The 14,119-nt window shown below is 39.8% G+C and overlaps 1 protein-coding gene across 4 annotated transcripts in view; it reads left to right on the forward strand.

The window, feature by feature from the left end:
* The window catches only part of LOC117412946 (nuclear factor NF-kappa-B p105 subunit-like), a 53,405-nt gene that overhangs the window by 2,585 nt on the left and 36,701 nt on the right, over window positions 1-14,119 (forward strand). For all 4 annotated transcript variants that reach the window (XM_034021597.3, XM_034021600.2, XM_034021599.3 and 1 more), the window contains exons 2-4: window positions 1,743-1,824; window positions 7,182-7,222; window positions 8,432-8,530. In XM_034021597.3, coding sequence (XP_033877488.1) covers window positions 1,743-1,824; window positions 7,182-7,222; window positions 8,432-8,530 — 222 coding nt within the window. The remainder of the gene's footprint in view (window positions 1-1,742; window positions 1,825-7,181; window positions 7,223-8,431; window positions 8,531-14,119) is intronic.

Here is a 14,119-nt window from a genome sequence, read left to right on the forward strand (position 1 = left end):
AGAAAAGCTTCATGGTTTTCCATTGGATGTTACTCCTGATAGGCAGTAGATGGAATCACTGAATCACTGCTTTATAAACATCAGAATGTTACAAGCAGGAGTTTCATAATAATGCATAAAATTGAGGGATGCAAACGAGCAAAGTATCTTAAACAAGCTTGGTCAAATCTATGTTTTGTTTGTTTAGTGTGTCATTGTCACCAGCAACTACTGTCATCTTAAAAGAAACAGTTTTATTAAAATTAATGAAACACAAATGAAGGTTTCCATAGATAGTGATATAGTTTGACAAGCCCACCACTTTGCGCTGCGTTCCTGTGTTTCCTGGGTGTTTGCAGCCTCGAAATGTTTCCCTGGTTAAGAGTTTATCTAACTTCACTGACTGTGTCTCATGTTGAGCTCTGTGGTTTTACTCCAGATGTGCCTGAGTGCTTGTTTCACTTCTGTTTATCTCCCGTATCAGAATTACACACATTAACGGAAACCAGCAGAGCGTGAGAGGCTCTCGCCAAACTTTATTCAAAGTGCAAAATATTATTTTTACAATGTTGTTTTTAATTTGGAGACAAAGGTCTATCTGTATATATTGGCTGAGCTTTGCATTCAATCTCTTTCTGCATTGCTATAGTGTTCCACTTGAATTCACTTTCAATCTGTGACCATTGTTATAATAGAAGATGCATTCAGAATGAGCTGGGACATGTCATTCTATTGGAGAGCATATTAGTTTGCAGCTCCTATTTGAAAGCTTTGCTTGTGTTTTTAAAAGGCTGTTCATCATAAACAAAGCAATGGCAATTCTACAAGCATGTCAGTCACATACATCCCTGCCATGGCATATTTTATGTCTCAATCCTAAAATTTAGGTGATGCAAAACTTTTGGCCAGAGCTGTAAATATTAATTAGCAATGAAATGTTTAATCACCATTTGATAAGCAATTCTCCAGATCAATGCAGACATGCTAAATGAATGGACCCCCGCATACCTCCTGTGACAGGGTGCTCGTGTCAGGGTAGCGGCTGCTTATGCAATACGGAGAGACATGGGAGTTGGAGTTGAAACTCCAGCACAGGCGTGCAGGATTTATTAATACAAAAGATAGTAAATTAACAAAGGGGTCATGTGACGTTACCAGCGATAGAGGACGCATAGAGGACACATACAGCAAGCTGTACAAAAAGCAAAATAAAACACAGTACAAAAACTACAAATAAAAGGTGCCACACAGGGTGAGCGCTAGCCTTATAACGAGGCGTCCCGCTCCAGGAACCGGCTACACTACGTAACCCTCGCTATACATCACATGGGATAACTATCCCCTAAACTAACCTACTCACGAGCCGGTATTCATACCACGACTCCTGCTGCTTCAAACGGCCTTGGCTGGGCATTGCCTTCACAAGCACCGCTTGCAGTCTCAGGGTTGCGTAGCTGTCGTTCCTGCAGAGCGCACGCTCCTCCTGAGTGTACGCAGCTCTCCTCTGTAGCATGGCGTTGCAGTCGCCCTCAGCGTTCCCCACCGGATGTTTTTCGAGACCCGCCCACCTGCTGATTGAGGACCGACACAGCCAATCACTTGCTGTGAACACGTGGCCCGGGTTTGAACCCAGGTCTCCAGAGATGTAAATGGCTTGCTTCTTAGCTGATCATTTCTCACTATATTACTCAAAGGTTTTAGTGAAGGATGTCTTAGTGAATGTATCTAGGAAGCCTATAACGATGTTCTTCTGTACTTTCTAGATGGATCTCATCGGCTGTAGCCCGCTGGACCCAGATTTAGGCCTCGGTACACAGATCATGAATTTTTCAGAGCTTCCTTCAAGTAAGTGGACATTTTAAAAGAGCCATAACCAAACCTATCAAACCCATTCTCTGATTTTCCTGATTATCTTACTTTACAACCCAGCAGTTTCAAGGTTGTGGTGGTTTCACCATTCTAACAGGTACTGTATGTCAGTAACAGACATGCCCACCAGGGCTGTGAATGAAAATGAGACTTATCAGTATGATGAGAGTTACATGACTTAGAGCAACAGTATGTACAGAATAATAGAGAATAACCCATGGGCATTGGGTAAGAGGTATTTAAGACCTAGATGTCGCTAGGTGTTAGTACTATGGTAGGGTATAGCAAAATGATTGATTAACAGTAACTGTTCTCAAGATGTAGTTCCGTGTTTAAGTGTGACATACTGACAGGTGTGTGTACAGAAGGAGAGACACCTCCGTCTTTGCACGGTACTTTTAAACTAAGTTGCTATGAAAAAGGATTTTAGAGCTTTCAGTGACACTTTGCTCATATCTTTCTAGCAGCACTTGGTAAAATACAAAATCCATTCATTTATTGATTGATCCAGTTATCTGTTACTTCCTGGTACCTGCAATGACAGTTTCTGTGCACCAATCAGATTCAGGTTACCTATCTCATGCATCCCTTCCAAAACCCTCCCTCTGTTCTCATGTAAAGCGGTTTCAAGCTGGAGTCACCATGCACATACTGTAGGTTCAGAAGCTTTGATTTCTCTGAACCCTGATGAGTTTGTGAATTTATGAATGAAAGGAGGTCATTTGGCCCATCTATGCTCACCTGGTTCCTAGTAGCTCATAGAACTCAATATTATTCAAGTTGGGTCTGTGCATTGAAGTGAATGGATGTGATTGGTTGAGAAAATGTACTGAACTATTTTGTCAGCTACAAGTACTTTAAACTGCTTTCCTTTAAAAAAAAAAAACAATTCACTTGCCTTGTGATTAAATGCAATTTGTTTTATCCAAAACAATATCCAGTCTCAGTTTACACACACAAGTCCCGTTGCTTTACCAAAGGAGCTCTGATTGGGAGCTTGCAAGTGCATTAATTAATAGGGGCTGTGGCAATTCATTTACAAGATGTTGGTCGGCATGCCATTGTGTTCCTGATAAATACAGATTAGGGCTGTTTTTTAATTTCTTTTTTTATAAATCAACAGATATACTGGTGCTGCACATAATTATTCACAAGTTCAAAAAATATGTTATGTGTCCACAATCCAACCCAGGCAACAGCCTTGCTTTCTAGACGACTGAAGCTCAGGCCTGGAAGATCAGTGGGGCACTCAGGCTTGTGCTGTTAGCTTAGAGAATGGTTAAAGAGGCCTGAGCAGCTCATTGAGTGAGCAAGCACAGCACACTGCATGGGCTTCACTGTGCACACCAATACAATACAGTAATGGCACGTGCTTGTTTTGACTCATAAAACGGCTGTCCATTCACAATCAGAGCTATCAGTATGATGAAAAAGGTGATGCACATGACTGTATCAATAGCATGTAGAGAAGAGCATAGAACGAGAAACTGCAGTGTTCTTAACACAGTGTTCAATCTGCTAATGGACTCCGAAAGACAAGTCCAGTGCTAGCAGGGCAAGTGTCTGTGCTATGTGGTACAGTTCCAGTAAGGCAAGCAGAATTTCCGTTTCGGTTAGTTCTGTGCAGTAGTGTAACGTGTACAGTGTTGCAGTAACATATTACTTATTAAACATGTAACTAGTTACAATTCCAAACAGTTGCTTCTCAGTCAGGGCCAGTTCCTGTGCTGATAGACCGTGTGTGCCCCGTCCCCCTTTGTGGTTCCAGGCGATGCGTACTCGATTCCAGTCGCAGAAACCGCCCAAGACACGGCTCGGCCAATCGAATGGCTGGATTCCAGGTGCAGGAACCGCCCCCTGATACGACATTAGAGATGAGAAGTGCAGGAGCAGCAGACACACTGGCCTCGTTGTCATAGTCTCCGCAGAACTGCACATGCATTAGATGCTATTCAATCAGCCTTACATCCAGCGGAATGCCATTTCATAAACACACCTTTAATGTTCACATTCGGTCCCAACACTTAAATCACTGCATTCTGTCTTCATTATTCAACTTCTTTCTCAAGTATGGATTACTTTGAACACTGGAATTTCTGGGAACAGTGATTGTATTAATTCAGGTTTGTTTGCCTGTCTGCTTGTTGTGTTCTACTTACTCGACTTGCTCCTAACCTTGCTAGGTTTTAGACAACTAGTATTCATTGAAACTGGAAGAAACTTGCAAAGTGCCATGGGTGAGAGTAGAACCAGGGTGTTGATCATGCTTACTTTGTGCTAGCATGCATTGCTGCATTACTCTTCTCTGTATTTCGCAGATTATTCATTGCTGTATTAATCTTCTCTGTATTTCTCAGATTATCCATTGCTGCATTACTCTCCTCTGTATTTCTCAGATTGTTCATTGCTGCATTACTCCCCTCTGTATTTCTCCGATTATTCATTGTTGCATTACTCTCTGTATTTCTCAGATTATGCACTGCTGCATTACTCTCCTCTGTATTTCTCAAATTATTCATTGCTGCATTACTCTCCTCTGTATTTCTCAGATTGTTTGTTCATTGTTGCATTACACCCCTCTGTATTTCTCAGATTATTCATTGTTGCATTACTCTCTGTATTTCTCAGATTATTCATTGCTGCATTACTCTCTGTATTTCTCATATTATTCATTGCTGCATTACTCTCCTCTGTATCTCTCAGATTGTTTGTTCATTGCTGCATTACTGTCCTCTATTTCTCAGATTATTCATTGCTGCATTACTCTCCTCTGCATTTCTCAGATTATTCATTGCTGCATTACTCTCCTCTGTATTTCTCAGATTGTTTGTTCATTGCTGCATTACTCTCCTCTATATTTCTCAGATTATTCATTGTTGCATTACTCTCCTCTGTATGTCTCAGATTGTTTGTTCATTGCTGCATTACTCTCCTCTGTATTTCTCAGATTATGCATTGCTGCATTATCTCCTCTGTATTTCTCAGATTGTTTGTTCATTGCTGCATTACTCTCCTCTGTATTTCTCAGATTATTCATTGCTGCATTACTCTCCTCTGTATTTCTCAGATTATTCATTGTTGCATTACCCTCTGTATTTCTCAGATTATTCATTGCTGCATTACTCTCCTCTGTATTTCTCAGATTATTCATTGTTGCATTACCCTCTGTATTTCTCAGATTATTCATTGCTGCATTACTCTCCTCTGTATTTCTCAGATTATTCATTGTTGCATTACTCTCTGTATTTCTCAGATTATGCATTGCTGCATTACTCTCCTCTATATTTCTCAGATTATTCATTGCTGCATTACTCTCCTCTATATTTCTCAGATTATTCATTGCTGCATTACTCTCCTCTGTATTTCTCAGATTGTTCATTGTTGCATTACTCTCCTCTGTATTTCATTGTACTTGTTTTTTTCTGAACTGCAGATTTTTTAAGATCCACATTATAGCTTTGGAAAGCATTTACTGGTATATTTGTACAACCTGTATCAGCCTTTCATTGGCTCCCAGAGTGAGGCTGGGACCATGAGAGTGTTGGCTGGTTCACACTTCAATTGTGCAGCCACTGTCTCTTGTAGGGGTGTAATGATTCATTGCATATTCATGAAATGCTCCTTTCTTTACTTGATATATCGTAACTTAATAGTATCGTTTGTACTGAGATACAAGACCAAGAGCACAGCATAGCTCATTGTAGTTCACCACGTGGTTCTTGATGCACATGGGTGCACATGTTTAATCAACAAAAATAAACAAACAAACAGGCACAGTGGCTACTACTGTACATACACTGATGTGAGGCTGGGCATTTGCCTTCACTGCACAGCACAGCACAGCACAGCACAGCACAGCACAGCACAGCACAGCTCACATCCACACCAACCCCTAACAAAGGATTTCTCCTCCCTTATATCCCATGTGGCTGGAGTCTAATTAACAATCAATCATTCAATGAAGGCTCCAGCCACATTCCCACATGTATTCTGGCAGATTAACCCCCTCCCTGCCAACCCTATATGTATCAGACACACACTATTTACACGTAGAGCTTTCGCCCTGCCACACCCTCCTTATCACTTTTAATTATAGTTTTTTTTAACAAAATAGTCTATCGTTAAATGATCATTTGATCTTGTTATGCATCATATTAGTAGCCCATCAGAATCCTCAAATGTATCGTGACACATATCACAACCTGCCAATCGCAATATGTAACAAAGCGTGACATGAGGTTATCATTACACTCCTACTTTATGTCATGGGACTGTCTGAAATCAAATGGACAGATCTCATCTAATCAATGAACACATTTGAAATCAAATGTCCTCAGGTATCCTGTTTAAGCCTCTTTATCAATGCAATCACTAAATCTGGGTGGAATGCATCTTATGACATGTCATGAGAGCTCTTAAAATAAACAAATCCCCTGGGCCGGATGAGATCCTCCCAATAGTACTCAAAGAAATGAAAGAAGTTATTTACAAACCGCTAACCAAGATCATGCAACAGTCTCTTGACACGGGTTGTACCGACAGACTGGAAAATAGCAAATGTAATACCGATCCACAAAAAGGGAGACAAAACCGAACCAGGTAACTACAGACCAATAACCCTGACTTCTATTATATGTAAACTTTTGGAAACTATAATAAGATCCAAAATGGAAAATTACCTATATGGTAACAATATCATGGGAGACAGTCAGCATAGTTTTAGGAAAGGGAGATCGTGTCTAACTAACCTACTTGACTTTTTTGAGGGTGCAACATTGAAAATGGATAATTGCAAAGCCCAGTAATGTTGTTGAAGCTGACACCCTGGGATCCTTCAAGAAGCTGCTTGATGAGATTCTGGGATCAATAAGCTACTAACAACCAAACGAGCAAGATGGGCTGAATGGCCTCCTCTCGTTTGTAAACTTTCTTATGTTCTTATGTTCTTATGTTCTTAAATGTTACAGATTGTACGTTATCCCTGTCAAATAAATACATAAATAATTAAATATTCATGCATTCAGCACAAAGATGGCTGCTTTAATCTAGTATTGCATGACACGTCAGGTGTCTCACTACAGTAAATATCATTGTTTGCTGTTGTTTTTACACACATAATAATGGGTATCAAATATAGTATCTAAAGTATAGCAATGGAGGTGCCATACATGTTGATTTAATCTAGGCCCTTGTGTGCAATGCCTGACAAAAGAAACTATGGAAATAAAAAAGATTCCGACATGTCCATGTCACATTCTTAACCCATTTGAAATCATTGCATGTTTCGTTAATTCCAGACACTATAGGATACTTGTATTGTCATTTTCTTCCAGCACAGGAACCGAACATCACAATTATTGAGCAGCCAAGGCAGGTAGGCAGATCCACTTCTATACTACCTCTCTATCTATTCAAGTTCATGTCTTGCAGCTACAGGTTGTACAGTGGTGGACAGGACTATTGCATGAATCACCTACATTGTTGTGTTTAATCTCTGTTTCTGAACCCTGTTGAGCTCATCTGGGCTCAGTGGTGCAATCCACCAGTCTCTGCCTCTGCCTCAGGCATGGCAACAAGCATGCAGCCAGTACCACTGTTCACACCTTTCATTTATACTAAAGCTAACAAGAACCAAATAAACAAATTATAATGATAAACATCCAGGAATGTTAATATTACTGAACAATTAATACACTGCAGATACTGGTGACTGGCTCCAAAAAGTAATCTGCTACAAATTACTGATTACTTTCTATTACAAGTAATATGGATTACTTATATATTATTTTTGCCAACAAGGTTAATCACAAAAATAATAATTCTAAAACACACATCAGTGCACTTATTATTAGGGCTGTATTTCTTTCACAGCTTTTCACTCTAAAAATAGGTATGCAAGATATTTATTACACAGCATGTTCCTAAATGTTTAACTGAAAAACAGGAAATGCTACATTCTATTTTTATCATCAGTGAACTATCAATTAAAATAAAAACATAAATACTGGTAAAAATAACGACATGTGAAATGTCCTCTTCTTGTACTGGAGAGAGCGACATTTAGCAGAAATATTTCCTATGTTTGATGCAGTTGATGTATTTTTTGTTGAAGACATTTTAAAGAAATGGTACAGTGTGTTCAATCATTCACCAGAAGCACACTAAACTGGCTGCCAGGTAGTGAGTCAATAAGGCAATTTTTTTCTGTATTTATTTTTAAGTGATAATAAAAATGCATATTTGCACTATTCAACAGAAATTGGTACATTTCAAAGAAATCTGTGACATCTGTGAACAAAATACTGCCTTACTTATTGTTGTTTCCAAATTGCATACTTACAAATCGTGCTTCAGATTTACACAGAAGTGTTTGATCTTTTATTTACCTTCTCCGTTTTAAACATTGCCAGCTGTAGGTAGAGCATGAAGGAATATAAAGTAATCTCTTTCTCTTTTGGTCCTGAAAAGTAATGAGATTACTTGTCAATATTACATGTTAAAAGTAGCACTGCAATACGTTACTCAAAAGTAATGTGATTCCAAGTAATTCCATGTGGAGTGTGATGTTCTTCCTGTCTTGTAGAGGGGTTTCCGTTTCCGGTACAGCTGTGAAGGCCCGACTCATGGAGGAATACAGGGGGAGTGCAGCGAGAGAAACAGAAAGACACACCCTGCCATCAAGGTACTGAGCACCAGCAAGGCCCTTACAAAATAAACACACACACCCTGCCATCAAGGTACTGAGCACCAGCAAGGATCTTACAAAATAAACACACATACCCTGCCATCAAGGTACTGAGCACCAGCAAGGATCTTACAAAATAAACACACATACCCTGCCATCAAGGTACTCAGCATCAGCAAGGCCCTTACAAAATAAACACACACACCCTGCCATCAGGGTACTCAGCATCAGCAAGGCCCTTACAAAATAAACACACACACCCTGCCATCAGGGTACTCAGCATCAGCAAGGCCCTTACAAAATAAACACACACACCCTGCCATCAGGGTACTCAGCATCAGCAAGGCTCTTACAAAATAAACACACACACCCTGCCATCAGGGTACTGAGCACCAGCATGGCTCTTACAAAATAAACACACACACCCTGCCATCAAGGTATTCAGCATCAGCAAGGCCCTTACAAAATAAACACACACACCCTGCCATCAGGGTACTGAGCACCAGCATGGCTCTTACAAAATAAACACACACACCCTGCCATCAAGGTATTCAGCATCAGCAAGGCCCTTACAAAATAAACACACACACCCTGCCATCAAGGTATTCAGCATCAGCAAGGCCCTTACAAAATAAACACACACACCCTGCCATCAAGGTATTCAGCATCAGCAAGGCCCTTACAAAATAAACACACACACCCTGCCATCAGGGTACTCAGCATCAGCAAGGCCCTTACAAAATAAACACACACACCCTGCCATCAGGGTACTCAGCATCAGCAAGGCCCTTACAAAATAAACACACACACCCTGCCATCAAGGTATTCAGCATCAGCAAGGCCCTTACAAAATAAACACACACACCCTGCCATCAAGGTATTCAGCATCAGCAAGGCCCTTACAAAATAAACACACACACACCCTGCCATCAAGGTACTGAGCACCAGCAAGGCCCTTACAAAAGAAACACACACACCCTGCCATCAAGGTACTGAGCACCAGCAAGGCTCTTACAAAATAAACACACACACCCTGCCATCAAGGTACTGAGCACCAGCAAGGCTCTTACAAAATAAACACACACACCCTGCCATCAAGGTACTGAGCACCAGCAAGGATCTTACTTACAAAATAAAAACGTAGTGATATCCACACTCCCTGTATGTAGAGCTGTGGCAAAATAGTGAGTGGATACAGGTGAGTGCAGTGCAGGTACAAATCACACGGACAATTACTAACAGGTGCAAGGGTGTTTATTGATAAATTACTACAATGTCCAGAGCCTTATGGCAAACACTTGTAAATAATAATGCTGGAAGTGATTACAGCGGCGTGTATCACTTCGGTTTGTAAAATCCCACGGGTTTGACCCGCAACCAAAAAGTCCAGTTTTATCACCCACACAAAACACAAAGACACAGACACAGTTCCTACGGTGCGTGATTGAAGTGCTTGTGGTGAAAAGACAGTTCTCAGTGGAAAGTGAAGTGCTGGTGTCTGGGTTTAATGCTGGCCTGCGGCTGCAGCTCCGGATCGTGTTAGTAATTTTTTAGACAAACGAAACAAACAAACAACGTTTACAAGACAGACTAACAGAACACTCACAGGTTTTTTTACATGCAGGGACTCCTTTCAGGTTCTTTCCTAACCATTCACAAAAGGAACAGATCACATACACTATGACCCCTATTTATATCCTCGCTCATGACCCCTAGGTTAACGAGCGCATCTGCTCCTCCAATCCTCAGATGCCACGTCGTTTACCGTCTGGGTCTTTGAGTTTGGATACCATAGCTCTGCCCCTTTCCTAAATGACCGACTTCCACCTACCATACAGAATAAATTGTCGTGCCATTTAGTTAAGGGTACACAATGCCCTCACAGGTCGAGAGGGAGATCTAACAACAAGAATCATTCGACCTCTGTCACAAGAGCGCTTGAGCATGTTCAGCAGCTACAGTTAGTATTACATTTTGGATTTCCCTCCTTGTGGTGCCCTAGTCCAAATATACATTCTTTAAACTGGAACCATGTGACTAATCTACAACTGATCTTATCAAAGCTCTTTATATGATTAATAACATTTTCATATCTGCTCCTCATCAATATACCCAATATACCTTTTTTTGCTACCATTCAATTAAAGTAAAGGTACTCGTGTTAATCAAAAATGGCTCCTATATATTTAAATTCTGGTCTTATTTGAACTCCTTTTCATATGAACCAGTTATTTTAACATCTTTCTTCTTTGTGAATACCATTGCTTCTGTTTTGACATCTTTCTTCTTCATGAATACCATTGCTTCTGTTTTAACATCTTCTTTGTGAATACCATTACTTCTGTTTTAACATCTTTCTTCTACGTGAATACCATTGCTTCTGTTTTAACATCTTTCTTCTTCGTGAATACCATTGCTTCTGTTTTAACATCTTTCTTCTTTGTGAATACCATTGCTTCTGTTTCAACATCTTTACCTTTCTTCTTCATGAAAACCATTGCTTGTTTTAATATCTTTAATATCATCATCTTCATAAAGTACGACTGATCCCACTCCCATGGAGAGTCCCATTATCCATCATTTCCAGAAAATTCATTACCGTACCTGCTTTTACTTGAAATCATCAAGAAATTATACATTTCTTCCTTTAATTATTATTATTATTATTATTATTATTATTATTATTATTATTCTTATTATTATTATTATTATTTGTATATAGTAATCATTTTGTCCATAACATATGCTTTCTCCACTTCTAAAAGATAAACGCCACTTTATTATAAATGGGCTTAATACCAGGAGGTCCCTGGTTCTAATCCCCGCTCAGCCACTGACTCACTGTGTGTGACCCTGAGCACGTCACTGAACCTCCTTGTGCTCCTTCCTTCCAATGAGATGTAAAACCGAGTGACTCTGCAGCAGCAGATGTTGATGCACAGTTCACCCCCCTGTCCTGAAAGTCACGTTGGATAAAAGCATCTGCTAAATGACTCATTCATAATAATAATAACAATAATAATAATAATAATAAAACTGCTCTCTGCCTCATTATACAAATTATTATTTTCTAAATAACCCATTACCCTGATATCATCCTCTCCATTATTTTCCCTGATGAGATGTTAATGCTCTAAGTTCTTATAAATTAATTAACTATATTCATCATCTTTATTTTCTATTATAAGTCCATTCTCTGTGGTAAATCTCTATTTGTTTTATTCCCATTTTTTGTCACTACTAACTTTTGAAAGCTAAAATGTAATCTTTTTCATCTTTTTTACTAAAGCATTTCCCTTTACTAGCTTATTACTGAGATACCCGTCTCCCAGGCCCTCCTTTAGAAATTGATGAGCTGACTGCTGCATAATCCAGTTTGTATCCCGGACGTCATATTTGTTTACATCGTCGAAAACAGTGACAGTGACGTTTCAATCACAATTTTAGTGTTTGGAGCATCTTTCTTTTGTAGTGTGTTATGTAATTCATTTTCTGTTGAATCACAGAATCGGTGTTCAGCCATTTTCTTTTGTTGTGAGTGCAGGGACGAAGGGCGTGCCTTTGATAAGGGGCGGGACTGACAGTGATGTGAACCAATCACATGACAGACAGAGACTATAGTTCAATTTATTTTCCAACCACTGATTCACACACACACACACACACACACACACACACACACACACACACACACACATATATATATATACAGACATGCTCAAATTTGTTGTTACCCCTCCACAAAAAACGAAGAATGCACAATTTTCTCTGAAATAACTTGAAACTGACAAAAGTAATTGGCATCCACCATTGTTTATTCCATATTTAATAGAAATCAGACTTTACTTTTGATTTTTTATTCAACATAATATTGTAAACAATAAAACAAATGAAAATGGCATGGACAAAAATGATGGGAACGCTAACCTAATATTTTGTTGCACAACCTTTAGAGGCAATCACTGCAATCAAACATTTTCTGTAGATCTCAATGAGACTTCTGCACCTGTTAACAGGTAGTTTGGCACACTCTTCCTGAGCAAACTGCTCCAGCTGTCTCAGGTTTGATGGGTGCCTTCTCCAGACTGCAAGTTTCAGCTCTTTCCATAGATGTTCGATAGGATTCAGATCAGGACTCATAGAAGGCCACTTCAGAATAGTCCAATGTTTTGTTCTTTTCCATTCTTGGGTGCTTTTAGCTGTGTGTTTTGGGTCATTATCCTGTTGGAGGACCCATGACCTGCGACTGAGACAGAGCTTTCTGACACTGGACAGTACGTTTCGCTCCAGAATGCCTTGATAGTCTTGAGATTTCATTGTGCCCTGCACAGATTCAAGGCACCCTGTGCCAGGCGCAGCAAAGCAGCCCCAAAACATAACCGAGCCTCCTCCATGTTTCACTGTAGGTATGGTGTTCTTTTCTTTGAAAGCTTCATTTTTTCGTCTGTGAACATAGAGCTGATGTGACTTGCCAAAAAGCTCCAATTTTGACTCATCTGTCCAAAGGACATTCTCCCAGAAAGATTGTGGCTTGTCAATATGCATTTTAGCAAATTCCAGTCTGGCTTTTTTATGTTTTTTTTTCAAAAGTGGAGTCCTCCTGGGTCTTCTTCCATGGAGCCCACTTTCGCTCAAAAAGCGACGGATGGTGCGATCAGAAACTGACGTACCTTCACCTTGGAGTTTAGCTTGTTTCTCTTTGGCAGTTATCCTTGCTTCTTTTTCTACTATTCGCACTATCCTTCTGTTCAATCGGGGTCGATTTTCCTCTTGCAGCCGCGCCCAGGGAGGCTGGCTACATTTCCATGGACCTTCAACTTCTTAATAATATTTGCAACTGTTGTCACAGGAACATCAAGCTGCTTGGAGATTGTAACGATCACTCTGCACAACTGAGAAGCAGTTGCACTGTCCTCCCTAAGGAGAAACTACTGGCCCTATTCCTATAGCTAAATAAGTCAGCAAGAGTGACAGACAGCAAAAGCAGGGACGTCAGAGGTGTCAATTTCACGAACAATCGGTTTATTATTGTGAACAATAATGTCAACAAATGAAAAAAATGAACAAATGAATGAAATGAATAATGATAAGTAAGGAATTCAAATAATTGCAGGTAACAGGTAAGAATAAAGCTGGTACAGATGTAGGGACAAACAGAAGGCTAAACAGATTCGCAAAGTAGAAAATGAATGGTGTCCGGAGGGTCTCCAATAAACCCACACTCACAAACACAACCCACACAGATAGACAAAAGACAAATAAATAGATACAGATGAAAACAGTGTCTTGTGGAAACAATTACATTTAACAGTCTCTATGGCAATGGTGGGAGAATGACAGGTAGGCCCAACAAGTCCAGTAAAGCAGGGTAATTGAAATCCATACAAAGTAACAAAATAACAAAAAAATACAGGACACAAAGTATCAAATTAAAGTAGAAAAAATCCAAACGAAAAAGAAATGATCTCACCCACAAATAAGGCAGTCCAGCAAAGTGTCCCGAAATGATGGTGATTGTAGAAAGTTGAAAACATTACGTTGAAATTGTTGAGACTGTCCAGTAGTGTTGAGTTGAATGGTGAACAG

The sequence above is a fragment of the Acipenser ruthenus genome, chromosome 23, assembly GCF_902713425.1.
Source record: "Acipenser ruthenus chromosome 23, fAciRut3.2 maternal haplotype, whole genome shotgun sequence".
NCBI classification, from domain to species: Eukaryota; Metazoa; Chordata; class Actinopteri; order Acipenseriformes; family Acipenseridae; genus Acipenser; species Acipenser ruthenus.